This window comes from Hypanus sabinus, chromosome 16 (assembly GCF_030144855.1).
Source record: "Hypanus sabinus isolate sHypSab1 chromosome 16, sHypSab1.hap1, whole genome shotgun sequence".
Taxonomy (NCBI): domain Eukaryota; kingdom Metazoa; phylum Chordata; class Chondrichthyes; order Myliobatiformes; family Dasyatidae; genus Hypanus; species Hypanus sabinus.
In genome coordinates this window covers 76,871,848-76,899,508 of record NC_082721.1, presented here as the reverse complement: position 1 = coordinate 76,899,508, position 27,661 = coordinate 76,871,848, and the positions used below count along the sequence as shown (strand labels likewise).

General features: G+C 42.3%; 2 protein-coding genes across 2 annotated transcripts in view; both read left to right on the top strand.

The window, feature by feature from the left end:
- Nucleotides 1-11,158: 11,158 nt before the first annotated feature.
- Nucleotides 11,159-18,846, top strand: LOC132406465 (histone chaperone asf1b-like). Its single transcript, XM_059992183.1, has 4 exons — nt 11,159-11,466; nt 11,606-11,721; nt 14,091-14,267; nt 17,817-18,846. The coding sequence occupies exons 1-4, from the start codon at nt 11,358-11,360 to the stop codon at nt 18,018-18,020; spliced, it is 606 nt and encodes a 201-aa protein (XP_059848166.1). The 5' UTR covers nt 11,159-11,357; the 3' UTR covers nt 18,021-18,846.
- A 7,392-nt stretch (nt 18,847-26,238) lies between these two features.
- LOC132406463 (cAMP-dependent protein kinase catalytic subunit alpha-like) overlaps nt 26,239-27,661 on the top strand; it is a 202,435-nt gene continuing 201,012 nt past the window's right edge. Inside the window, exon 1 of the mRNA XM_059992181.1 lies at nt 26,239-26,563. Coding sequence (XP_059848164.1) covers nt 26,455-26,563 — 109 coding nt within the window. The 5' untranslated portion in view covers nt 26,239-26,454. The remainder of the gene's footprint in view (nt 26,564-27,661) is intronic.

Here is a 27,661-nt window from a genome sequence, read left to right as displayed (position 1 = left end):
ATCAGCAGGGCCTCCCTCCTGGTACACAGCACAAACTTGACAATTTCCAGTTTAAGATGGTGCTGATGAACCTCAGTGACTTCTGGCCGGTGGCTAATCACACAAGGAAATTTACTATATACATTGTTAACCGCTCTTTTTCTGGTAACCGATTATCACTAACAATAGCCTGTAACGTCCCTTTGATCGATTTAAGCACTGGGTAATCAGAAAGGTCAGGTACAGGACAAATCGAGCCAACGGGGCCCAGACCCCAGAACACATTGAAGTGACCAAACCTGATCTTTGAGTGGCAATTTAGGTGCCAGGCCAGATTGAAAAGGCCAGGGTTTCGGGCCCGATGCAAGGGACTGGCCAGTTCAGCTCACTGCTTTGTGACTACTCAACTCTGCTCTGAACTAAGGGTCTGGGGACAGATTCTCTGTGGACTTCAGTTCAGAAGCTATTTGCTTGCATTAATTCTTTGAATGAATTGTATTTTTCTGCACATTAGGTGTTCAATGGTCTTTTATGGGTTCTTTTGGGTTCCTTTGTTTCATGGCTGCCTGTTATGAGACAAATCTCAAGATTGTACACTGTATATATATACTTTGATAATAAAAGTACTTTGTACTTTTGAGCTCTTGAGAGAACTTATGAACCTGGCTGCTCACAATGATAGCAAATAAAAGTCTTAGAAAAAACTACCAAAGGTTCTTTTGCTCTTGTTTCTCCCACTCCCCAATTCTGCAGTTACCTTGAGATTCCCTTGGAGGTTAGAGTACAGTCAGTTCTCCTTATTCACGGGGGATTGGTTCCGGGACCCCTCACAGATACCAAAATTCACGGATGCTCAAGTCCCTTATTTAACCTGACACAATACAGTGGACCTTAGGGCCCAGCAGAACCCCAGACGTTAATCAACCTGTCTCAATGTGGTGGACCTTAGGAACCAGCGGAACCCCAGATGTTATTTAACCTGTCTCAGCGCGGTGGACATTAGGACCCAGTGCCAGAGCTCTGAATGTGCAGTCTTTCTGTTCACGAAAATAATCACGATCACGATTGAAAATAAAGTGGAAATAATAAAGCGATCGGAAAGAGGTGAAACGCCATCGGTCATTGGAAAAGCGTTAGGCTACATCGGTCAATGATCAGAACAATTTTAAAGGATAAAGTGAGAAAGGCTCTGCCCCAATGAAAGCTGCATTATAACTAAGCAACGCAGTGGTTTATTTATTGGGTTTTTGATCCTCCACATCAAGCCGGCACGGTGGAGAGTGCACTCGATAGCGATCTGTCCTGAGACCCAAGAACTTCCGTTCCTGAGCCTGGCACTGAAACATACGTCCTTAAGTGTTTTATATGCACAGAAAGGTAAAATATATACTATATACTAAGACAAACGTTTGACTAACTGACGCTAAACAATACCAGATGTACCTGTTCCGACTTACTTAGTAAGAGAACTTCCGATTTTTTTTGATCCCGATGCATGATAACCCACGCACATCCTCCCATATACTTTTAAATCATCTCTAGATTACTTATAATACCTAATACAATGTAAATGCTATGTAAAATGGTTGTTATACTGCATTGTTTAGGGAATAATGACAAGTAAAAAAAGTCTGTACCTGCTCAAACAACAAGTGCAGGAAGAGCATTTCTGGGTTTTCGCGATTCGCAGTTGGTTGAATTTCACGCATGTGGAATCCGCGGATCAGAAGGGCTGACTGTATCTGTTGCTTTGCAACTAGCCACGATAGCGCCCTCTTGCAGGTGCTGAGGTACTGCAGTGCAAGCCAAGCCATAATGAGTCCATTCTTGCTCTAGGACCCATGTTTTGGTGTGTGGAGGAAGAGCCTGCAGCAGCTGCTCCAGAACAATGACCTCACCATTCTCCTACTTGGACCTCTGCCCTGGTCAAATCCATCGGCAGTGGAGAACCCTCAGGTGATGATATGCCTCAGTGGGTGACACCCCGGCAGCAGAATACTGGAATGGAAGCATTGACTTTAGGTTTCCACTGAGTTATCAAATTTAGCCAACTGCTCCTTCAAAGCAGGATAGTTTTTGGACTATTCTTCATCTATTGCATTGTAGGAATCAAGAGCTTTACCCATCAATAGTGGCACTAGTAGGTTCCGGCCATTGGCGTATCCGGGACATCCTCTTGAACCTGCGGAGATAGTTTGCAATTCTGTCACCTTGTTGATAAGATGGCATTGCAGCATTTCCTTCCTAAAAGCATCATCTCTCCTCTGCTGGGCAGACAAGAAGTCGCTGAACAGATTGTCCAGTGAGGGTTCAGAGGTGGTGCCACTTGAAGGCCCTTGTGCTTCTGGCCTGAGTTTGGCTCTGGGATGCAGAGCTTCCTCCTCTGACATCTCCGCTGTTTCCCAGGGATCTGCTTTATTCTCCGCCTCAGGATGTTTCCTGACATGGGACCACAATCCCACTCAGCTTCAAGTTAAATGCTCCTCTTGCGACTAGCCATCCCACTGCTGCCACCGTATGTTAAATACGTGAGTTATGACTAAAGAGAAAAATGACTGGAGTCGCTTAGCACATTAGTGCTAGGGTGTTTATTGGGTTTGTCAAAAATCAAACTCTCAGAAATTAGCGAAAATATTGAAAACTGCCAATATTTACAAAAACATTTCTACCAGAACACACAATAATAGCTCCAAACTTTGTCCAGCATGAACTCCTGGCCACTTCTATCTCTCTCTCTCTCTCTCCTTCTAAGAGTGATGATCCCTGTTTATTACAAACATAAACAGAATATTTTTGTAATATTTTCATATTACAAAATAAACAGAATGTACCTTAAATAGAGTATACAAACAATATATACACATCCCCATTACTAAAGGAGTGGAATATTCTCCCTAGTATGGTGGGAAAGGCACCATAGAGCCAACACGAGTGCATCAGCTCAGTTTAAGACCCATCATGAGAACATACCAGGGAAGACATTGAAAAGCATTCACTCAGCGCAGTGACAGCAGAATGGCAAGGGTGTGTGTGTGTGTGTGGTGTGTGTGTGTGTGTGTGTGTGTGTGTGTGTGTGTGTGTGTGTGTGTGTGTGTGTGTGTGTGTGTGTGTGTGTGTGTGTAAAAATGTGATTGTGTAAGGAGTATGCTTACCAAGTGCTCTCCATTTTATATATATATACAATTATACGGTACAAGAGCTGTGATGTAGCATTAATCTAAGAAGTTCATATTATTATGTTTTATAAACTTTGAAACTTCAAAATTATTCAAATGAAGACACAAGAATCTGGGAATAAGGGTCCAGTTGGTGTTTATTTTAAGTGAGGGCTGCACATAACAAGTGGTCGTGTGATGACATATGCAATTAACGTATTTTTACATATAACCCATAATGAATTTTTTAAATGAACAAGTATGATTATTCAAACAATATATGTACAAGATTACTCCAACATTACTTAAATATTTAATTAACAACATATTTCGCTGTCTGGCTTTTTTTTTTATTTTTTGAGATATAGTGTGGAATACGCTCTTTGAGCCTTGCCACCCAGCAACCTCTGATTTAATCCCAGCCTAATCATGGGGCAATTTACGATGACCAATTATCTACTAACTGGTACGTCTTCGGACTGTGGGAGGAAACCAAAGCACCTGGAGAAAACCCATGCAGTCACGGGGAGAATATACAAGCTCCTTACAGGCAGTGGTGGGAATTGAACCCCGGTCTCTGGTACTGTAAAGCGTCGTGCTAATCACAAAGCAACTGTGCTGCACAAACAGCTTCCTTTCTGTGCCATGAACTTCCACAATGACAGTATAGCAGATGGATGATTTAACAGTCCAAGGTGTAAGGACCTTCCAATCTGACTTGTCAAGAGGCATGGAGTAAAACAGCACAGAAAGCAGGCTTTTCAGCCCATCTTGACCATGCCAAACCAGTTGTTTGACTCAGCTAGTCCCATTTGCCTGCATTTGGCCGATATCACTCTAAATCTTTCCTATCCATGTATCTTTCAATGTCATCATTGTACCTGGCTCTACTACTTCCTCTGGCAACGCCTTTAATATACACACTATCCTCAGTGTGAAAAGGTTGTCCATCAGGTCCCTTGTTACTTTGAAACTATGTCTGACGAAGGGTCTCAGCCCAAAATGTCAACTGTACTTTTCCTATAGATGCTGCCTGGCTTGCTGCATTCCACCAGCATTTTGTGTGTGTTGCTTGAGGGGTCTGAACAACAAGATGGGGAAGTGATAGAGAGAGGAGGAGCTGAACAGAGGATTGTGACTATTCGCCTTATCGATCCCCCTCAAGATTTTATAAACCTCCTAAGATCACCCCTTAATTTCTATGTTCCAGAGCCTGTCCAGCTTTACCATATAATTCAAACTCTCCAGTCCTGCTAACATCCATATAAATCTCTTTCCAGTTTAATAAAACTTTTCTATACAAGGCAATCGGAAATGCATGAAATGCTTGTCAACACTTACATTCTACAGTTGTAACATAATGCCCCAACTCCTGTACTCAACTTCCTGACCAATGAAGATAATTGAATTGACTTTATTTCTTACATCCTTCACATACATGAGTAAAAAATCTTTGCATTACGTCTTCATCTGAATGTGCAAATTGTAGTAATATGCAATAGTATGTACAGTAAGATGTACAACAGAACAGTCACTACAGCTTAGAAATACAATTGTGTCAGCATGATTTAATCAGTCTGATGGCCTGGTGGAAGTTGACCTGGAGCCTGTCGGCCCTGGCTTTAATGCTGCCGTACCGTTTACCGGTTTGTGGTTGGGGTGTCTCAGATCTCCAAAGATCCTTCAGGCCCTTTTTACGCACCTGTTGCTGTAAATGTCCTGAATAGTGGGAAGTTCACATCTACAGATGCGCTGGGCTGTCCGCACCACTCTCTGCAGAGTCCTGTGATTGAGGGAAGTACAGTTCCTATACCAGACAGTGATGCAGCCAGTCAGGATACTCTCAATGGTGCCCCTGTAGAAAGTCTTTAGGGCCTGGGGACTCTTGCTGAACTTCTTCAACCATCTGAGGTGAAAGAGGCACTGTTGTGCTTTTTTCACCACACAGTCGGTATGTACAGACCAAGTGAGGTCTTCGGTGATGTGTATACCAAGGAACTTAAAGCTGTTCACTCTCTCAAACCCAGAGTCATTGATGTCAATAAGGGTGAGCCTGTCGCCATTCCTCTGTAGTCCACAACCAGCTCCTTTGTTTTTGTGACATTGAGGGAGAGGTTGTTTACTTTGCACTACTGTGTCAGGGTGATGACTTCCTCTCTGCAGACTGCCTCATTATTATTTGAGATAAGGCCAATCAATGCAGTATTATCTGCAAATTTAATTAGCAGATTGGAGCTGAAGGTGGCGACACAGTCATGGGTGTAGAGCATAGTAAGTGTGTAAGTGTGCTAAACATGCCATGAGGTTAAATGGTTTAGATCTGTATTCCTTGGAGTGTTAGAAGAATGAGGGGTGACCTTATTAAAATATAAGGGAACTAGATAGGGTACATGTAGAGATGTTCTCGCTTGTTGGAAACCTCTTAATCCAAAAGGGCTCCTGGTGCAGTGACGACACCACGGTGATTGGCCTGATCAGAGGGGCTGAGAAGACGGCCTACAAGGACGAGGTCCAGCACCTGGCCGCGTGGTGAGTCGACAACAACCTGGCCCTTAACACCCAGAAGACCAAGAAGATCACTGTGGACTTCAGGCATGCTTGGAGCCACACTCACCTCCCCATTTACATCAATGGAGCTATAGTGGAGCGTGTATCAAGCTTCAAATTCCTTGCTGTCCACATTTCTGAGTATCTCACCTGGTCCCTGAACTGTTACCTGCGGAGCATCAAGAAAGCTCACCTCTGTCCCAGGATACTGATGGACTTTTACTGCTGTACCATTGACAGCATACTCACCAACCGCATCTGTGTGGTATGGCAATTGTTCTGTATCGGACTACAAAGCATTCCAGCATGTGGTGAAAACTGCCCAGTGGATTATCAGCACCCAATTGCCCACCATTGAGAACATCTACCATAAATGCAGCCTGGGCAGGGCGAAAAGCATTAGTAAGGATGCATTTCACCCTAACCTTGGACCTTTTACTCTCCTCCCATCCGGTAGGCGCTACAAGAGCCTCTGCTCCCACACCAGAAGACTCAGGAAGAGCCTCTTCCCTGTGACCTGCCGAACCTCACATCACAGCACTAAACAGTAAACACAAAGTACACTGCAGATGCTGTGGTCAAATCAACACATACAAACAAGCTGTAGGAACTCAGCAGGTCGGGCAGCATCTGTGGAAATGAGCAGTCAACGTTTCCGGCTGAGACCTGTCGAAGGGTCTCGGCCCGAAACGTTGACTGCTTGTTTCCACGGATACTGCCCGACCTGCTGAGTTCCTCCAGCTTGTTTGTACAGCGCTAAACAGTATTGGACCCATATTGTACTGTCTCTGTACTTTTATATTTGTATGCTGTAACACTTTTTTTTTGCAGTTATTTTGTAAATAACACTATTCTTTGCATTTCTGGTTAGATGCTAACTGCATTTCATTGGCTTTGTATCTGTACTTGACAATAAAGTTGAATCCAATCTAATCTAATCCCAATCCCCCATGGCTCTGTAACTGATCTTCTCTCAAATTCCTCTCAAAAGTAGAGCCCGATTCTGCTTCCACATCCCCACTGGATCATGAGTTCTGCTTTGCCAAAATTTTAAACTGATGCCCCCAACCATGGAACGACTTCCTTTCATTTCTTCAGCTCATACCAGTCAGAATTTTGAGTAGATCTATCAAATCCATTGTTCGAAGGAAAACAAACCCAATGTTTCCCTACAGATAAAATGCATCATTCCTGATCCATTCCATTAAGATGCTCCCATATCCCTGCTGGGCCTCCACATTTATCCCTATGCCTGGAGGCCAGATCTGGGTGATTCGCTTGCCACGCTCCAAATAACTCCAATGTACCTTCACTGCTTTTATACTAAATGTCTATTTACAAGCCCCTGGTTCCTGTTTGCTTTATCAGTGACTATCTCAATTGAAAGCCCCTTGATGGAGTTTTGCATAAATACACAGAGGTTTCTTTGTTCCTGGACTGGAGCAAACAGTCCCTATTATCAGGAATATTCAGGGACAAGTTAAATGCATATAACAGCCAACCACCACGTCACAGATGGGCAGCGTTTCTGGAAAGCTGCCATCTTGCAATATCCTTAACCCATTTTAATGCAGCAATGTGGTTCTTCTGCATGCCGTATAAGACCAGAAGACATAGGAGCAGAATTAGGCTATTTCGCCCATCGAGTCTGTTCCACCATTTTATCATGGCTGATCCACTCTCCCTTTCAGCCCTGATTTCCTGCCTACTCTATATATCCCTCCATACTGTGACCAATTAAGACTCTATCAACTTCTGCCTTAAATATACATCCAGACTTGGCCTCCACAGCTGCCTGTGGTAAAGAATTCCACAGATTTACCACTCTCTGGCAAAATAAACCTCATCATTTCTGTTCTAAAAGGATACCCCTCTATTCTGAGGCTGTGTCCTCTGGTCTTAGATTCTCCCACCATAGGAAACATCCTCTCCACATCCACTCTATCAAGGCCTTTCACCATTTGATAGATTTCAATCAGGTCACCAGCATTCTTCTGAATTCCAGTGAAGACAGGCCCCGAGTCATAAAACATTCTTCATATGAAAAGCCGTTCAAACCTGGAATCATTTTTGTGAACTTCCTTTGAACCCTCTCTGGTTTCAGTATGTTCTTTCTAAGATAAGGGGCCCGATTCAGCTCATAATATTCACCAGTCCTCTTGAAATGAATGCATTTGCCTTCCTCACCACAGACTCAGCCTGCAAATTAACCTTTAGGGAATCCTAGAAAAGCACTCCCAAGTCCCTATCGGCAGCAGAATACTGTTGGAAGAACACAACATTTGTTGGTGGAAAGGAATGGTTGATGTCCAAATGAAACCCTGCATCACCATGAGTCACTGCTGCATGCCCCACCTCTTCTCTGAAAGCCTCGTAGATCAGGGAAGAGTTTAAGAAGTAAGAATATCAGGGAAAGGGACAAGATTCCACGACGGGTTCAATGGAGAAAAGTGGAGTTGGAGTTCAGCAGGTAATGGGGTTAAAATGTGGCTAGTTGGTGAAGACACAGCAACCTGCTGGTGCTAGAAAGTGTGGCAACAAACAAGATATTGGGTGGACTGAGGAGCAAAATGGACAGTCAACATTTTGGGTCGAGATCCTTCACCCTTTATACTACTGTCACCCTCTATGTTTCAGTATAACGAAGTGAAGGGAAGGGGTGAAACAAAGGCAGGCATGTGATGGGTGGACACTTGTGTGGAGAGATGATAGGCAGATAGAGGGGGCAAGAATGGAAATAGTAACAGAAACTGGGAGGGGAAGGGCGGAGGTGACAAAGGACTACTGATGCTGGAATCTGACGAGGCTCGGGAATAAGAGGAACTGGGTAGGTCTGGAGAGAGAAACGGCACAGAGGGGGAACAACAGCTGTTCCATCTGAGGGGAAGGGGATTAAAAAAAAAAGGAAATAGAGGAAATGCAGCACAGTCTCCAAATATTGTGGGGGGAGAAGCCCCTTTTTCTAAAAATGGACTCCTCAGATATCCCGACTGGAAGTAAGTAGTGAAAGGGATTACTTTAAGGAGCTTGCGCTGGCTATTGTGCACTCTCTGCGATACAATGCACCAAATATGCCCCTCATACTGTAGGTGAAGAAACTGGCATCACTGCACTAAGGCTTACATGTCCTCGGATTGGATGGAGTATGGCAGAGGACCGACCCAGCTGTGACTGCAAACCCAATCGACATACCCAAATCTTATTGCCCCACGACATTCAGATGCCAAAAATAAAAGCGGGCAAAATTTGTTCCATTTGCATTTTGCTTTAATGTATTTCACACACAAATTCAATAAGACCAAATGTTATTCTGCACCTCAGATTCTTGGGTGGTGATTTATGAATTCCTTAGGGGGAAATTTCCACAACCTGAACAGCCATAACACAGGGTCTCCTGCATTGTATAAATGGCTTCTGCCTATTTAACTCGCCTGCATCATACAGTAAAACTCAGATAACCCACCATTTGACTCTTCAGAAATTCTGATACGTACCAGATATTTGCTACTCACTGGGGACCAAGCTTCCGAGCTTCTTTCACCACCGTCCCTCCCCCTCCTGATTCACTGGTCCCTGTGCTCACCTAGGAATTGAAAAATGCAAATTAAGATTGCACTGCAGAAATAATAGCTTCTAGAAGTCCAGATCTATTAATTCAGAATCAATATCCCAGGTGTGCTTGATTTAACTGGGTTTCTTACTTTCCTCCTTGTTGGTGATTTCTAAATTTCAAATTTTAATGAACACATAATCGACAATGTCAACTAAATGAAAAGTTGTAATAAGGCATTCCTTCAGATGAGACTTTAAAGCAGGGACCTGTACGTGTTTTTTCAGGGGCTTAAGCAGCTCCTAATGTGCACTTTTTCCTTGTATAATTCAGAGTCATTCTGTTGCTGGCAGGCTGTCCACATCCAAGAAAACAGAAGCAGGAATTGACTACCAGGCCCCACAAGCTTGCCCTAACATTGAATGTGATCATCACTGATCTAAGTGCTAACCTCAGCTTCTGTGTGAATTCCCCACAGACTCCAGAAAATACAAACCTGAACTGTCTAAACTCTCTTGAGAGGGCAAATCCCATCCCTTAAGACTGAGTATTCCTTGGTCAGCTTCCCCCCCACCTCAATCCTTCTCCTTTGATTTTTGGAGGTGAGGGAGTCACCTCCAATCATCAGTCTTAGTCTATAATTCAGAAAATGCACAACAAGCACTCAATTAAGTCACCAGTATTTTCGTAAATGGTATTAAAATATACACAACTGTAAGGTGCAACAGTTACTACAAGTGAAGGAAATGAAACCAGAACTGCTGCCCCCAGAATCAAGCATATATGTGTTGGATTCTGATGTTTTGGAACCAAGATTCTTTTAGAAGCCAGGAATGAGGGACAAATCTTGTTGCTTCATGATCATTTTATTAAGAGTTGATAGAACAGAGGAAATTTCAATAGAGAGTGCTCAAGAAAGTTAAGATTAGGTGGCACAGTACACTGTGGTTAGCACAACGCTTTACGATACCAATTCCCACCACCGCTTGTAGGGAGTTTGTGCATTCTCCCCGTGACCACCTCTGGTTCCTCCGGTTTCCTCCCACAGTCCAAAGACGTATGTGTTGATAGGTTAATTGGTCATTGTAAATTGTCCTGTGATTAGGATAGGGTTAAATTGGAGGTTGCTGGGCAGCATACTCCAAAGGGCCTATTCTATACTGTATCTCAAAAAATATAGAATTAAGAAAATTAAGATGGTGCTGCTTGGTGTTTAACTATTTTATATCCATAGAAATAAAGGGCAATTCCATTCAAATTTATCAGTAAGAATTAACCAGTTGGAAAGCAATTATTCAAATACTGCAGTACCATTAACCAATGAGAAAGCACTTTTTCAAATAATGCAGAACAAAGAAGATTCCAGAGCTTTTAGAATTATACTTTGGAAAGCACTAAAGGCATAGTAAACTCATATATTTATTTAAGAACCACTCACCCACACCCCCTCGCCCCCAAACTCCATATCATTTCTCCTCCTTCCCATCCAATCATCCACACACACACCCACCACCTACCTCCTTCTCACACCCTCCCTCAACTTCCCACCCTCACCCCTTCCCCACATCCTACCTCCCTCCATCCCAGCCTCCCTTCCCCTCATCCACCCCCTCCCTTCCCTCCTCCCAGCCTCCCTTCCCCTCATCCATCACCAACCTCGTCCTCAGACCATGCTCTGAACTCCCAGTTCCCTCAGAAAGTCCCTCTCAGCCCTAGTTTGTTCGCTCTGGTGTTCCCTCCCTGTCCTCAGACCCCCATTAAGCCCCTCTGTCACCCGTTATTTATTCGCTCCGGTGGTGTTCGAACGGGGTTTTCCCGCCAGTGGCCCCGCCGCTGATTGGACGAACAGGCGACTCTGAGAACGGTTTACGAATAAAGTTTATCGAAAGGGGAAATCGTTGGTGCTGGATTCTCGCGAGAGCGGCTGCGCTATAAATAGATGAGGTTGGCGGGAGGCGCGCAATGTGAGCGCGGCGGCGGGCGAAAGGAAGGCGGAGATTGTCCTCTGGAAGAGGAGGGGGAACCGGGCGGCGGATCGCAGGGACCCCGGGTAGCCAGGCTGCGTTCGGCACACGCTTCTCAGTCCGTTTCTTTTCCCCCTTTCCTCCCCTCCCCCCCCGTTCGCTATGGCCAAAGTGCAGGTGCTGAACGTGGTGGTGCTGGACAACCCGTCTCCCTTCAACAACCCCTTCCAGTTCGAGATCACCTTCGAGTGCATCGAGGACCTGCCGGACGGTGAGGACAGGCGCGCGCCGGCCGCTCCGCCGCCTCTGATTGGCGCAGAGTCCGTTTTTGTCAATGGGGCCGTCAGCGGCTCCGGCGCGCGCCCTCGGCCCCGCGGCTCACTTTTATTGTCAATACTTTCTCTGTTTAGATCTGGAGTGGAAAATCATATACGTGGGCTCTGCGGAGAGCGAGGAGCACGACCAGGTGCTGGACTCGGTGCTGGTGGGACCCGTCCCGGCCGGACGTCATATGTTTGTGTTTCAGGTACTGTGAGATCCAGGCCCGTCAGCACTAAATGCTGAGTGCATCAGCGTACCCTGGCTTTGAGCAATGTTCCGTGTTCGTAGCGCCTAACTCTTTCGTATAGAGTTTGCGTCTGAAATATTCCTTTGCATTAGTGGTGTGGCTATTGTGATCTTTTTGGCCTGTGGGGATTGATTTTGATTTAGATGCATTTACCAAAGTTTTATTGCGGATTACTGGTGTTGCTTACTGTGGATATGTTACTTAAACTGATGGATAATTATTGGTAATTCTAGGACTGCCAGAAAAATAACGCTGTGGTAACGTCAAATGAAGAGAATGATGCGAATTATTAACTGTTTCTCCCTCTCAATGCTGTTGGGGGCCCAAGTATTTCCAGCATATTCTATATTTAAACTTTTTCCCCATTGTTATTGGGGGACATTAATTCTGTTCCACAAATTATCAGATATGATTTTTATTACTCTGCTTCTGTCTTCTGCAATAGCCAGCAGTAGTTGTGCTAGGAGTTGCAGATAGCACTAAAGATTTTGCAGATTTGGCTCTTCCTTTAACTAGTATCATTTCAAAAAGTTTCTGACAACATTTATTCATGCGCTACATCTAAAAAGTGCTTCCAGTGTTGTCAATTTCCAATTTGGTGTTTTTCTGTGTTTAATATACTTTCATCTGTTGCTGTGAGCATGAAATTATTTGCCTGGTGTTTAATTGAAAGTTAGTTATAAAATTTGAACCTTGATGGATTTTTGAATGGTAGTGTCTTTGTTCCATTACTCTGCTTAACTAAGTAGACTGATTCCTCTTGGTACATTTCAAATTCTCTGCAACATGTTAAATTTTCACAACTGCCTTGGCTTTGTAACTATCTCATTGTATGAGATTTCCCCACTAATAGAAACATCTGCCCATGTCTCTTTGTACCCTTTGGACATTAATGACTTGTCTCTGTACCTACCTCACTGTGTGTGTGTGCGTGTGCACACACACACACACTCCTTGGGTTCTGAATGGTTTGACTTTTGTAAATTGACTTTGCACAAATCCCTCAATTCTTAAAACAGTTTTCCAGCTGGTAATGTCTCAAGTTGGTGGCTGGATACAGTGTATTTCGTTCGTACAGGTTCCTTTTAATGGAGGAGAGAAATTGTGTGTGTGTGGCTATGATGTGATTAGCCTAGAAAAGTTATTGATTTGCAGAGAAATCTGTGTACAGGCTCCTGGGAAGGGATTCATTGCTTAAACTTGGGACCCAGTATTTCAAATGCGGATTTCTTTGTTAATATTATCCTTGGGTTCTTTATATCTGAAAAGTAATGATAATCCTTAATGCCACTTTGAATGGTTAAGTGAAATTTGTACAGTACTTTACACAGCAGGTTGAATCTTGTAAGCAATTTCAAATGCCCATCACTGACTCAGAATTCCCATTGCACAAGTTGGATATGCAGATTGCTTCATCTGTGCCTTTTAGTGTTTTTCTCCAGCACCGTAGGCTTTGAAGTTCTAATCTGTTAGAAATGTTAGTTGAACTTCAGAAATATGGGATAGTTTACAGAGAATTGTTGTACTGATCAATTAGTATCAACTTTAATTCAGAGTGTCTGACTTTTCAATGTTTTTATATTTTCAATTTTTATGGTGTCCTACATTATTCAGTAGAACTGCCCTATGCACCCTTTCCAGTATAAATTCTAATTCCAGTCCCTGTAGGTACTTTATCTGGAGATGGGCAGTCCCATTTCAACTTGAACTCGATTGCTGATAGAGGCAGTGAATGAATGCATAGGGGGATTCTGACCTTGTGCCGTTAATGGGTAATGTTTAGATTTCAAAATAGTGGCTCAATTGAGGTGCTTTAGGCAACCATGCTTTCCCCTTAGGGGTGACTAGCTATAGCAGAAGATGGGTAGCTATTGGTTAAATACAGAATTTTCTCCCAAGTTTTGATTTTTTTTAAATGTAAGCCAAGCAATTTAGACAGAAGCAATGTCCACATCACACTTGAGCCCAGAGTGCTTTGTGTTGTATTTTCTACCAGAAAGTAGGGGTTTTAAGGTAATAACTGTAAGTAGGGATTGTCACCGTGAATATTTAGTCTATTTGTGCCAGAATGTGAGGGTTTGTGGTTGAGTATTTGGGGGCTTTACTCAAATAGAAAACTAAGAATTGTTTTGCTTCCTATCTGTCACTGGAAATGGCAAAGTGTTATGTTCTGAAGGTAGTGATATTTGAGTTTGGGTTGGAGGAATATTGTGATCTGGGATGTTCTGGCAACATGGGCTCAGCTTAAGAGTTACCATGGAGCTTGGGTTGTACTGCATTTTCACATTCTGAATTGAATAAAACTCTGTTCCCCTCTGCTTTTCCAGGCTGATGCTCCAAATGCAAGTCTTATCCCAGATGCTGATGCAGTTGGTGTGACTGTGGTGCTCATCACATGCACGTATAGAGATCAAGAGTTTATTCGTGTTGGGTATTATGTAAATAATGAATACACTGATCCTGAATTAAAGGAGAACCCACCAATGAAGCCAGACTATGCCAAAGTAAGAATGACATAAATTCATTGTTTTTAGATTGAAAACAAAATTGTAAGTCACTGCTTTAAAATCATTAAATGTATTTGATAGTATCCATTGGCTTTCCTTGATATTATCTGTAGGATTGTCCTTACTAATTCTATTGATCTTTGGCCTTCTGGACTACAAAATAAGTGAGCAGAGCTTGGAACAGTTATATTTTTGGTTAGACAAATGGCAGTGCTGAAATTTTTTAAGAACATTTCTTGGTAGAAATGTATCCTGATGTGCTATACTGTAAATTTCATGCCCCACCTTTCTGTGATCGTTTATTACATCCTTCATTCATAGGATGATAAACTAAGAGATGGCCATTGAGTCTGTCAATTCCTTCTGAAGTAATCCGAGCATCATCTTTCAGGCTTGTTTCCCAAAAATGTTAGATGTTGAATGATAAAATGAGTTTCCTGTTTTGGGTAAAATAAAACTCAAATCAACTGTTTCCTTTTCAATAGGGGAACAGGTATATCAGGTCCAGTCTTACCTTAATATACTACCCAGGTCAGCAATCAAACCTTTTGCCATCTCAGATTTTGCTTTTTTTAATCACTTATGTTCTTTTGTTTTAATCGCCCTATTTACATGATGCTGTGGCGACCCATTTCCTAGCGTATCCGAACCGACTCACAATTAGATAGCCTACGGGGGTTTGCGAGCACAGAGCTTTGGAGCCTCTGCGCCATGGGGGGCCGGTTGACAGAGGCTTAAAAGTGAGGCTGAAGTTTTCGAATAAAGTTTTTTCCTTCGACTGCAGTTACCGACTCCGTGTCGTAATTTTAGCGCTGCGTGTAGCACACCGCTACAATTGGTGACCCCGATGGTCCAAACGATTTTTGGACCAGAAATGACCGACGCCGCCTCTGTTCATGCGGTTTCGTTTATTTACATGATGCCTTTCATTGTAAATGGACATTGTTCTTGTCAATGTCATTGTGTTCCTCTGTGTTCTAAACAAATGATTCTGAAGTTGCCACAATGTTGAATACATTAATGACAGTTGCCTTGAACTTACGCCCATGTGGTACGATGGATAAATCTGCATTAACCTTTAGTGTGCAATTTATTGATGTTTGCTTCAGTGGAACAATGAGTTTTTTATTGTATTTGTACCCTTGCACCACTGCAGGTCCATTTATGCCTCCTTCGTCATACAGCTGCAGTAGGATATTTGTGTTATAGTCCTTCAAATTTCGTCTTGCCAAAGAAATGTGCCCTTTTCCGTATTGACCTCTGATTTTTGGCAGTGCTGAAACTTTAGTTGGAACAGCTCTTTCGAAATGAAGCCTTGGTGTACCTTTCGCCAAGTTCCTTATTGCCAATGAATACTTCTGAAATGTAGTCAGAAAAGCAGCACAAAATGACTACACATTTATGCGGAACCCTACATTAACCCCCCCCCCCCCCTCAAGTTTCTCGCTACGTTCCCATCAACTCCTTCAAGATCCATGACTTCTGTACACTAGGGACAATTTGCAGTGGTCATTTAGTAAACTACTTTGGGATGTGGGAGAAAACCAGAGCTAGAGGGAATCCAGGTCTCTGTTCTGGCAAATTAGCAGCTGTACTAATTCTGCCACTACTGCTGGTGATGTCTTGGATCTTTTATTGTTCAAAGGCAGATTGGATGGACTTAGCTTCTGTCACAGTACTGTTAGAAATTTAGTCTCAAGATGTATCAAATACTTTGTTGACAATTGCTAACCTGTCTTTGCATTTGATGGTTTTGGGTACATAAACACAACAGTACTGACCTTTCAGTCCTCCATATTGTGCCTATCTTTAAGCCTACTCTAAAATCAATCTTGACACTTCCCTCCCACATAGTCCTCCATTTTTCTTTCAGCCATCTGTCTGTGTACGAGTCCCAGTGTATCTGCCTTTACCACTATCCCAGCAGTGTTTCACACACAATCAATCTTTTTTTTAAAATTACCTCTATTCCCCCCTCCATATTTTTCTCCGCTCCTTAAATAATTTCCTTGCATAGTAACTATTTCCACTTACGGGGTAGGGTGGGGTTGGAGACGCTGGCTGCCCACTTTATGCCTCTTGTACATCTCTATCAAGTCACCTCTCATCTTCTCCAAAGAAAAAGTCCAAATTCCATTTTTCCTCAAGTCGTACTCTCTAATCTCTGCAACATCAAAGTAAATCTCCTCTGCATGCTCGAGCTTCCATGTCATTCCTGGGTGTACTGTGTTCAGCTCTGGTTACCTCAAGTGTGGTCTAACCAGAGTTTTATAACACTACAACATTCTCTTGAACGCAATCCCCCAACTAATGAAGACCAATGCACCTTTGCCTCCTTAACCACTGTATCCATTTGAGTGGCTGCTTTGAAGGACCTATTGGCATGAACCCCAGTTCTCTTCCTCCACACTAATAATCCACCCTGTACTCTGTTTGATCTTCTAAAGTGTATCACTTCACACCAAACTCAATCTGTCTTTTCTCAGCCCTGTTCTGCATCTTAATTGCCCATTGTAGTCTGTGACACTATCTCCACCAACCTTTGCATCACCTGTAAACTTACTAACTCACTCTTCCCTTTCCTCATCCATATTATTTATAAAAATCAAAGGGCAGGGATTCTGAGAATTGATACCTGCAGAATATCAAAGGTCACAGATCTCCAGGCAGAATACATTTTGCCTATTACCACCCTTTTGTTATGTGGGCAAGCCAATTGTTGCCTGACTTGCAGAGTTCCTCAAATATTGTGTTGCTTCATATATCCAGCATCTGCAGGCTTCGTGTTTATGATTTGCTGCTGCATTGTGAAAACTCAGTGATGCCTACCCTGAAGAAGTATAAATCTCTAAAGGAATTCAGTGAAGCCCTCTGTTTCACCCCCCAATGACTCTTCGACCACGTACTCACCCAGATCTGTTCCTTTCCCTGTTTCCCTTTTTATTCTGGCATATTCCCCCTTCTCAGTCCTGAAGAAGGGTCTCGGACTGAAATGTCAGCTGTTGCATCGTTTCTATAGATGCTGCCTGACCTGCTGAGTTCCTTCAGCATTTTGTGTGAAACTAGTTATGAATTCAGTCAGCTAAGTTTCCCTCTATCCCATGCCACCTGACTTTGAGTTTTTCACTGGGAACCTTGTTGGGCACTTTGCTGAAATCTAAATACATCACATCCACTTTACCTCTTCAATAAAATCAATTTGGCTTATGAAACACAACCTGCTCCTTATAGCCATTAATAAAACTATGCTTCAATAAATGCTTGTATATTCTGTCTAAGAATTCTCTCCAGTTGCTTGCCCACTGCTGATACAAGACTTGTGGGTCTATAATTCTGAGCATTACCTCTATTACACTATTGAAAAAAGAATAGCTTTTGCCACCCTAACACCTTGATATGTTGTTCATTATAGATGCATTTTGAATCAAGGCCCCTATAACCTTCTGATCAAATTCTTTAATTTTTCTGAAATGTGTGAGTAGTCTAGTTATGTCATGTTATTTTGGTATGACAACTGAAATTTTACTTTTTCCCTTTGCCCTCTAGCTCCAGCGAAATATTTTGGCTTCAAACCCAAGAGTTACGAGATTCCACATCAACTGGGAAGGTGTCAGTGAGAAAATGGAAGATATTGAAAATGTTGACCCAAGTTCGAATGCAATGCTTCCACCTAGCTGTACACCCCTGAAGGGACTTGGGGCAGGAAGTGGACTAAGTATAGTTCCAGAGAACTCCATGGACTGCATGTAAAACGATCTAGTGAATATACATTGAAGTGGACAAGATTATTTTTTTACCCAGGTTTGTTAGCTTTTGGAGTTAATTGAAAAGAGGGTTTGTCAGACTTCAGTGTCCCAAAAGAAGACGTTAAATCTACAGGAGAGGGCGTGACAAAGGTAGGGGCCAAAGTTTACTAATTCCCATTCTGGTTCCATAGCAATTGCAGTAATTGTAATGGGCAAAGGTGATCTATAGTGAGCTGGCTTCTGCCTGATGATAATGGTTCTTGGTAAAATTCAGGTGGTGTCTGTTGTAAATTAGCCAGAAATGTATAACTACAGAACTTAGTTTTGTTTTTGCTGTGTAGGCCTGGAAAGGTTGGGGGTAGGGAGGGGTGGGAAAAGTCTAGTTTGTTAAATATGTTTAATGCCTTTTCTGAAATTGTCCACAAGCTGGCCATTTCCAGAGCTTCAGTTAACAATTGACTAGATGTGCTATTGCCACTTGTCTCACCAATGACTTCTGGAACTTTAAAAGGAAGTGGAGTTACTGGTATCCAGCAAAGCATCTCTACCTAATCCAAGCTGGGAGTTTAAACTAACTAAGAATGCCATTGTCCAGCATAAATGTTTTCAGGATCTCAACACGAAAACTATTTTGTAACTTTTAATATTGTACTTTGTAAATTGTGATCCAAACCTGCCTGTGACTGTAGGACAGGATAATGAAATGTTTAAATTCAAAAAAAATATAAGCTTTATAAACATTGGTTTTGAAAACACCATTTTTTTACAAATGTTAGTGATGTAAAAATGTATTGTATTGCTTTGCCTGAATAAAAGCACTTGTAAATGCAGTTGCCTGATATTTTTACAATATTCCATTTTTAAAACTTATTCAGAGGTAATGTGGACTAGGCCTTCTAGATGTAATACTATGATGCTGTTTGTTTTTTGGTATTCTTTTAAGGGAGCATTCTATTTGGTTGATCATCAGATAATTTTGGGTAATCCTGATGTTTTTGTGATTTAAGTGATGCTGTTAGAATCTAACCCCTTGTTATCCAGATGTGAGCACATTTTATTGTCTGGTAAGTATACTTGTGCAAATTTTTTCTATGAAATAACAATACTAAACTGAAATACTCAACAATGGCATTATAACATTCTTAAAAACCTGCTTGGGTCTTTAAGGAACTGCTGGAGGAACTCAGCAAGTTGAGCAGCATCTGTGGTTGTGAAAGAGTTGATGTTCAGACACACCCTTGTATTAATCCTCATGTACATTCTTGACTGGAAGCATTGACTACCTTTTATGTCCATAAAAAAAAACTGCTTCAGCTGTTGAGCTCTTGCAACTGTTTTTTGTTCCAGATTCCAGTATCTACAGTCTGTCTGTTCAGAATGGCAGCCAGTTCTATGAAAATGGATACAGGGATTCTGAATTGAGGTAGTGCTTAAAAGCTTTTTAGAATATAACTGGCTTTCTGAATTGTAAAAAAAAAGTGACGAGCCACATGGGTCAAATTAAGTTGGTGTTTTCTTTGATCAGTATACATTTTAGGAAGTGTTGCTTATTTGAATGTGTGCTGAGTGATCAGAAGTTGAGTCTTGTTCAATAGTTCCACAGAGTATTTGCAGTACAGTATTCAATAGGATTTGTGTAAATTCTTGAAAGGGGAAATGTAGAATAAGGTATAGGTGAAATTGTAAACTACTTTTACAGGATGTGTAATAGCAACCTTGTAGTTCTCTCCAACTGCCACTTAAGGTGAAATACAGGGCAGCCTTTTTGTATATAAAAATCCCTCCTGTAGCTACATTATTTTGCCAGATGCATAAGGTTGTAGTTAATAGTGGTGACTGCCCCAACTCCTCTACCAAGATGTAGAGCGGTTGCAGCAAGTTGAGGGCTACTGTATCAGGAGTGTCTAGTAGCTGTATTCCCTGGAGTTCAGGAGAATGACGTGGGGTGGGGGGGACCTCATAGAAACATTCTGAATGTTAAAAGGCCTGAACAGATTAGATATGGTAAAGTCATTTCCCATGGTAGAGGAGTCTAGGACAAAAAGGCACGACTTCAGTATTGAAGGACGTCCATTTAGAACAGATGAGAATTTAGTCAGAGGGTGGTAAGTGTGTGGAATTTGTTGCTACGAGTGGCTGTGGAGGTGAAGTCATTGGGTGCATTTAAGGTAGAGAGGTTCTTGATTAGTCAGGGCATCAAAGGGTATGGGGAGAAGGCAGAAGAGATGGGGTGACTGGAAGAATTGAATTAGCCCATGATTGAATGGTGGAGCAGACTTAATGGGCAGAATGGCCTACTTATTCTTGTGGTATAGACACTGGTGGTTAATGCTGAAACAAGTAACATTTAATGTGCAAAAGAAATTCTGCAGGTTCTAAGACAGGGAACATACTTAACACTTCAGGCAGCATCTATGTTGACCTTACAACAGAACTTTGAAAATAGAAATGAAAAAGGAGTACAAAAGGAAAGATCCAGGGTGGAGATCAGATTTAAATGATGTGGGCAACAACATAGTGAATAACAGGCTGTGTGGAGGATATGAAATAAAATGGCAAAGGTGGTGGTGAAGGGAAAACATTGCTGGAATAACTGATCATCTGAAGCAATTGAAATCAGTAAGTTCTGGAGGCTATAATGTGCCATGCTAGATATGTTATTCCTCAAGGTTAAATTGAGCATGACTGATGTCCAGTTTGCTTTGGGCTGTTGATTTATGGTAATGCATAACCTTGTTTGGTATGTATGCATTGCCCTCCATGAAGCTTGAAGCTAGATGGTGCTAGTATAACTTGAGCATCTGATCAAGTTACTGGTTGGAAACTTGCTTTGTGGTGCAGTTTACAATATTTTTAATTAGATTCTGTGAATTGACAAGTTTTTTTTTCTAGCCTTTTGAGACACCTGTGCAACTTTACAGCACCCATTGTAAAACTACTAGAATTTGACGGAAGAGCTGGTTTACAATCCCAGCTAGTTGAAACAGATCTTTACATGGAAGACAATTATGGTGAATATTGGAATGGACTGGTGTTGGTTTCAACAGCACCATGTCGGAGTGTACCAAATTTAAATTGAACTTAATCAGTAAAAGGTGCTTGCGAATGTACTGGAACTTCACATTCCTGAACACCCAAAGCCAGTGTTCCAAAATGGGTGTCTTGGATGATAGACACAATTGTGGCAGCATGGAAATCTGACATTCCAGAATTGTCTGGAGCTCCAGCAACTACAATTTAGTAATTAGTGAAAGATGAAGAAACAGCAGGAAGGAGTCTTGAAATCTTAAGTGGTAATCAAATCTAGAAGATAAGATTTGGATTTACTTATCACTTGTACATTGAAACAGTGAAATGTGTTTTCATTAACATCAACACCTGTGTGCTAGTGGCAGCCTGCAAGTATCATCACTTGTGTTACACCAGCTAGCTAAAGGAAGTCCCTTTCCCACCTACTCACAGAAACACTATTTGGTGAAAGGAAAGTCATGTTTGACAAACTGCACTTAAGGTTATTTCAAGGCAATAGTGAAGATGAGCCAGTGTCTAGGGTATACTGGATTTTCAGTGGAAGGTTTTCCACAAGTAGGTTTGGGGGGAGCTGATGGGACAGCAAGTAGAACTATGATTTATGAGTAGCCCCTCTTTCTTCAGAATGATTTGGTGTTATCTATTGTACCTTGTTACTTGCACTATTTAGCTTGTAATTTAGTTATTTTTCTTGTGCTGTTGCTGCAAAACAAGATTTCACATCACTTAAGTGAAAAACCTGATAATCAGATTAGTATTGGATTAAAGTGCTGAGCACCTGTTTCTTTGCACAGAATTCTAAGATTCATAAACCACATCAAGAAACTCCTGTCCTTTACCCTCCACACATTCAAATCAGTTGTAACAATCTGAACTTTGTCACTTAGTTGCGACCATAGTCTTCTTCCCTTCCCTGAGCCTACCTTTTGTTCTCCCTTTCCTGTCTTCCTGCATTTTTTCTCCTGTCTTCCCCGTGGTCCTCCAGACACAATGTCTATGGAAACACACTCACCTTTAATATACTGGCTATCTTCCTGAAACCAATTTTAGGTGGGCAACAATCACCTGGTTCTAATCTTACCAAGTCATCATGACACCATCAGCAACAGTTTTTCTTTCAACTTTTGTATCTTTAGTTGATGTTGCAGAATTTCTGCCACTCATTGACACTCTATGGGTAAATTACAGCATATTATCCTGGGGATCCACATATCTTTAGCAAGTGAGGAAATGGAGCACCTAGGGAAATCCTTGAAGCCTGTATCAGGTAGCAGTGATCCCTACCCTCCTGTATATTCAGGGAGAATTGGACTACTAACCAGACCACTTAGTGGGACAGGCAGCATCTTGAAGGAAATGGACAGTTAATGTTTTGAGTTGAGGCATTTGTACCCAAACCAATCACTATATCCACACCTTGGGACCCAATTCAAATTCTTTAATACCAGATTTGACAGAGTCTCAGTTAATTTGTTGCTGAAATCATCTGTGCCTTCAATACTGTTCTGTTACACTCTTCACCCAGTTTCCATCTTGCATGAGAGGTTCATCCAAAACTTGCTATTCCACCTAGCACTCTTGCCTATAACGACTCTCAATCTGGTTTTCAAATATCTCCCTTTTATTTTCAAAGCCCTCACCATCTCTGAACCTCTTCCAGCATTACTGTGTCAACTAGTCTCCTCCAATTTTGGCTTCTCACCCATTCTCTATTTATTCAGTCCAGTTGGCTGTGCCTTAAGCTCTGAAATTCCACCATTACCCTCTGCTCACCACCATATGGTGTTATTCATGAACAGAGGTTCTATTTGTATCTGACTTCTCATTCTTGAGGCATCAACCACAGGGAAAATAAATTCTATCAACTTTAATCTTAAACACCAAAGTTAGATTACCACACAATATTCTATTCACAAGGCAATATAAACCCTTGCATAATTTAAAAGATACAGTTCCAATGTTAATTTGTTGAATCTGCCACAAAGCCATAAGATCCTTCACCTGATGTGAACTGAACACCAAATTGTAAGGGTAGCACTTTTCCTAGCTGTAACATCACCTTCAGCCTTCGCATTCCAGTCCTCTAGAGATAAAGACCAACATTCCATTTGGCTTTTTATGATGTAATAGAAAGACAGGCAAATGCTGTCTGACATTCATGGAAGCTAGCATCATTTTCAAGTCTCCAATGGAGAAATCTGCATCTGACTGTAGAGATTTTTCTTAGTCAATATAGAGTATGCCGTCTCTCTCCTCAGTTTTCAGAGGGCTTAAATACAAGTTTGTACAACATAGACGCCTTGAACTGCTACTGGAGTTTAACCAGCTAAAAATCGTACAGACTACCTGTGCCTTTTCCATTGGTTGTCCATTCTTCTGATGGATGTATCTGATTACGAAGCGGCAGGTAAATTATGGTTATCAAGTTACTTATGGGGGGAGGGGGGGTTGTTCATATGGATCACTCTGCCCATAGATTCCAGGCTAACCCAGAGGCATAGGGCCATCTCCTGATTGGTTGTGCTGCTTCCCGAACACAAGGTTAAGTAGAGTTCCTGTTTTTTTTCAAGGGGTGGAGAGAAAAGAGAAAGGACTTGTATCAGTCTCCAAATCTAATGTATCAGAGAGAGTGTGATGTCATGGATGTGAAGGGAAGTGAGCTGCTCACTATAATCACTCTCACTGCAGTAATGAGCAACTAGATGGCCTAAAGGTTGACAAGCCCCCAGGACCTGATGGGATTCATTCCAGGGTACTGAAAGAAATGGTGCATGTTATAGCAGATATGTTTGTGATAATTAAAATTCTCGACTCTGGGCAGGTCCCAGCAGACTACAAGACAGCAAATGGCATATCACTGTTTACAAAAGGATGTAAACAAAAGTCAAGTAACTATAGGCCTGTTAGCTTAACCTCTAGTCAGGAAATTGCTTCAAGTTGTAATTAAGGAAGAAACATTCAGAAAGTTGGATAAGTGGTTTCATCAGGCATACACAATATGCATTAATGAAGGGCAGGTCCAATAGGCAACCTTACTGGAGTTCTTTAAGGAAATGATGAGCACAATGGATAGAGGAACAGGTGGATGGATACTTGGATTTCCAAAAGCATTCTGTAAAATCTTAAGATATAGGAACAGAATTAGGCCATTTGGCCCATTGATTTTGCTCTGCCATTTCATCGTGGCTGATCCATTTTCCCTCTCAACCCCAATCTCCTGCCTTCTCCCTGTATTGCTTCATTCCCTGACCAATAAAGAATTTATCAACCTCTGTTTTAAATATACCCAATGACTTGGCTTCCACATTCACCTGTTGCAACAAATTCCACTTTCTGGCTAAAGTTCCTTCTCGTCTCCATTCTAAAAGGGTGCCCCTCTATCCTGACATTGTGTCCTCTGGTCTCGGGCTCCCCCATCACAAAAAACATTGATGATGCATGGGAGTGTTATGGACAGAGGGCTAGTTAACCAAGAGAAGGCAGAGTTGGGATAAATGGATGGTTCTGATTAGCAGTCAGTGGTGAGTGGAATGCCCAGGGAATGGTGCTGAGCCTGCACATGATGCACATTAGCGATTTGGGAGGGAGCTGAGTGCAGTTTATCTAAGTTTGCTGATGACATTAAAATGAGTCAAAAAATTGTGTAGAGAATGTGGAGAGTCAGCAGAGAGATGTTAATAGGTTAAATGAGTGGTCAAGGGGCTGGCAGATGGAATACAACATAGTAAATACGAAGTCATCTTAAAGGAAAATACTGGATTATTCTTTAAATGACAAGATTGCAGCATGTTGTGCAGAGGGCCTTGGGACTGCTCATGCATGAATTGAAAAATGCTGATTTGCAGGTGCTACAGGTTATCAAAAAGGCAAATGGAATGATGACCTTCATTGCTAGAGGGATTGAATTTAAGAACAGCGTGGTTATGCTGCAACTCTACAGTACTGGTCTCCTTAATAGAGGTAAGGTACTGACTTTGGAGGCAGTTCACCAGGTTGATTTTGGAGATGAGGGTTTTAGCCTATGAGAAGAGATTGAGTCACCTGGGACTAAGTCACTAGTGTTCAGAAGAATTAGAGGAATTTTAAAGAAATGTTATGAAATTATGAAAGGGATAAGTAACATAAAGGCTGGAAAGTTGTTTCCACTGGTAAGAGGCTATAACTAGGGGACACAGCTTCAAGATTTGGGGGAATAGATTTAGGATGGAGATAAGGAGAAACTGCTTCTCACAGAGAGCAGTAAACCTGTGGAATTCTGTATCCAGAAAAGCAGTAGAGGTTACCTTGTTAAATATATTTAAGGCACCATTAATTAGATGTTTGCTTAACAATGAAATTACTGGTTATGGGGAAAAGATTGACAGGTGAAGCTGAGTCCACAGCTAGATCAACTGGGATCTTGTTGAATTATGAGAGCAGGCTTGATGGGCCAGATAGCCTGCTTCTTAAGTTTGAAGCAAGGTGCCAATTATTGATTGGAGGTACCATGTATCAATGATTGACTTAATGCAGAACAAACACTGGCTGAAAACAGTGGTGTTTGTACATCAATCACTGCAGGACAGGCATCATGTCACTGTAAAGGGTGTGGTAGATACATCACTGGTCTTGTCTTCCAGAAACTGGGACCAACAATGTCTTGGTGTGACTGAATTCCAACATGGTAGCAAGAACATTTAAATTGTTAATTCATTAAACTGGATGAGCACAACTAGTGTGCTTGATGGTGGCCATAGATGCACCAGCCTGTGAGTGAAAATCCATCTGGTTCAGACTTGTGCTGTTGGGGAAATCTGCCCTCACCCCAACCTGTCTGTAAGTGGCCCCAGAGCCATTGCAATACGGCTAACCTCTGAAATGCTCTATAAACCCCCTCAAATTAAGGAAAACTGGGGATGGTAATAAAGGCTGGCCTTACCAGTTTTTTGTTCTTAGCCCAAATTTTAAATAATAAAAATTTCAAAATAGATCGTTAATCTATCCTGATTGCCCGTCAATCACAGCCTAGCCCGTCGCTCGCTGGAGGCGGGACGATGTGAGCACGTGATTGTCAGGGAGGGGCGGGATATTTATTGAAAGGCGTTCAGCCAATCGATGAAAGGAGTTCGGGCGCTCCGGTGACGCCGATTCACTTCAGCCTATAAGCGGCCGACGTACCAGTCAGCTTGCTGACTCCCATTACGGGGCCTGCGAGCAGGGGGTTGGTCGTTGGGTGCCTGGGAGGGATCGACGCCGGAGGGGAAAATGGGACCGGCATCTTCGCTCCGAGCGCGCCGCTCGCCAATCCGTGGCCCGACCCGCCTATCAATCCATCAACCGTAGCCAATTGGTGAGCGCGGGGAGGCGGGCTATCGCCGGCTGTTGTTCGGTATCGCTGTGAGGTGGAGGGTGCACGGGGTGGCGGTGAAATGAAGCTCTGGCGGCTTACGAGTCGCGAGTGGGCCAAGGAGAGCGGTAGCAACACCAACACGGTCGCCTACAAGGACCACATGATGAGGAGTCAGGATTTTGAAAGCGGTGCGTGCTGGGTAAGGGGCTATGTGGTGGGATGCGGGAGGGTGGGTTCATTCTTGAGGAAAGGCCTCTTGTCCCCACCGCGGTCTCCTCAGTCACTGAACTGTCAACACAAATCGGGAGGCTGCCGATCTGTGCAGAGAAAGATCCCATGGTGGACACTGTCCCAGTCATAACTTGGTTTTCCCACTGAGTGCCCCTATCCGAGAGCGTGGGCAGAGACCGGAGATTGACGTTCCTTGGCGAACGCTGCATCTCTTACAAAATAGTGGTTAGTGTGGGAGTAGAACCTGAAGACAGTTTCCAAATTGGCGATGGCTGACTGCTGGTTCCCATGAACAGATTAGTAGAGAGCAAGAATTCTGGTGAAATTATTTTGATGTTAGCTAGGACAGCCGTCTTTTAAGCCTACTCTGTAACTGGGGATAGAAATTTCTATAATGTGTTTGCAGATGCAGTTGGAAAAGCTTTCAGGTTTAATGCTTTCAAGTTTTTTTTTGGATTTTATACCATCACTTCACAATTCATGTGATTATGTGGAAAAGAATGTAGATGAAGGAGGCAGTAGCATTAAATTTATCTTTATTGCAAGGAAGTTTTTTTTATGATGTGTCTTGGAAAATTTAGTGAGTGTGGCAGCAGTAAATTGATGATCAACATTCAATGACTTAGAAAGAGGTGGGGTAATGGATTTTCAGTTGCCATCTTCCAGAATTTCGTAGATTCTAGAATGATTCCCACTGATTGGAACATACAATTGTAAGAACACTCTTTGAAGGAGAAACTCGGAGAACTACAGATCAGATAATCTGATGTCAATGGTAAGGAAAATACTTGCATCTTTTGCTCAGGGTGTGACTATAAGGCAAAAAAAAGATCGAGGTTATGTAGTGTCGATATGACCTTAGGAGGAAGAAATACTGTTTGATTGTTATTTCTTTGAGATTGTAACTAGTGAAAGGGGGAACTTGGTTGAAGACTTTCAGCAATGCTTAAGAAAATTGGAGCACATAGGACTGGTGATAATAGTGTGAATGGAGAACTGCTTAATAAACAGAGAATACGTACATAATGCTGGAAGAACAGCAGGTCAGGCAGCAT

Coding starts and splice junctions, on each gene's coding strand:
- LOC132406465 (XM_059992183.1), top strand. CDS start 11,358: ATGGCCAAAGTGCAGGTGCTGAACGTGGTGGTGCTGGACAACCCGTCT. Junction 11,467..11,605: donor CATCGAGGACCTGCCGGACG/GTGAGGACAGGC, acceptor TTCTCTGTTTAG/ATCTGGAGTGGAAAATCATA. Junction 11,722..14,090: donor GTCATATGTTTGTGTTTCAG/GTACTGTGAGAT, acceptor CTGCTTTTCCAG/GCTGATGCTCCAAATGCAAG.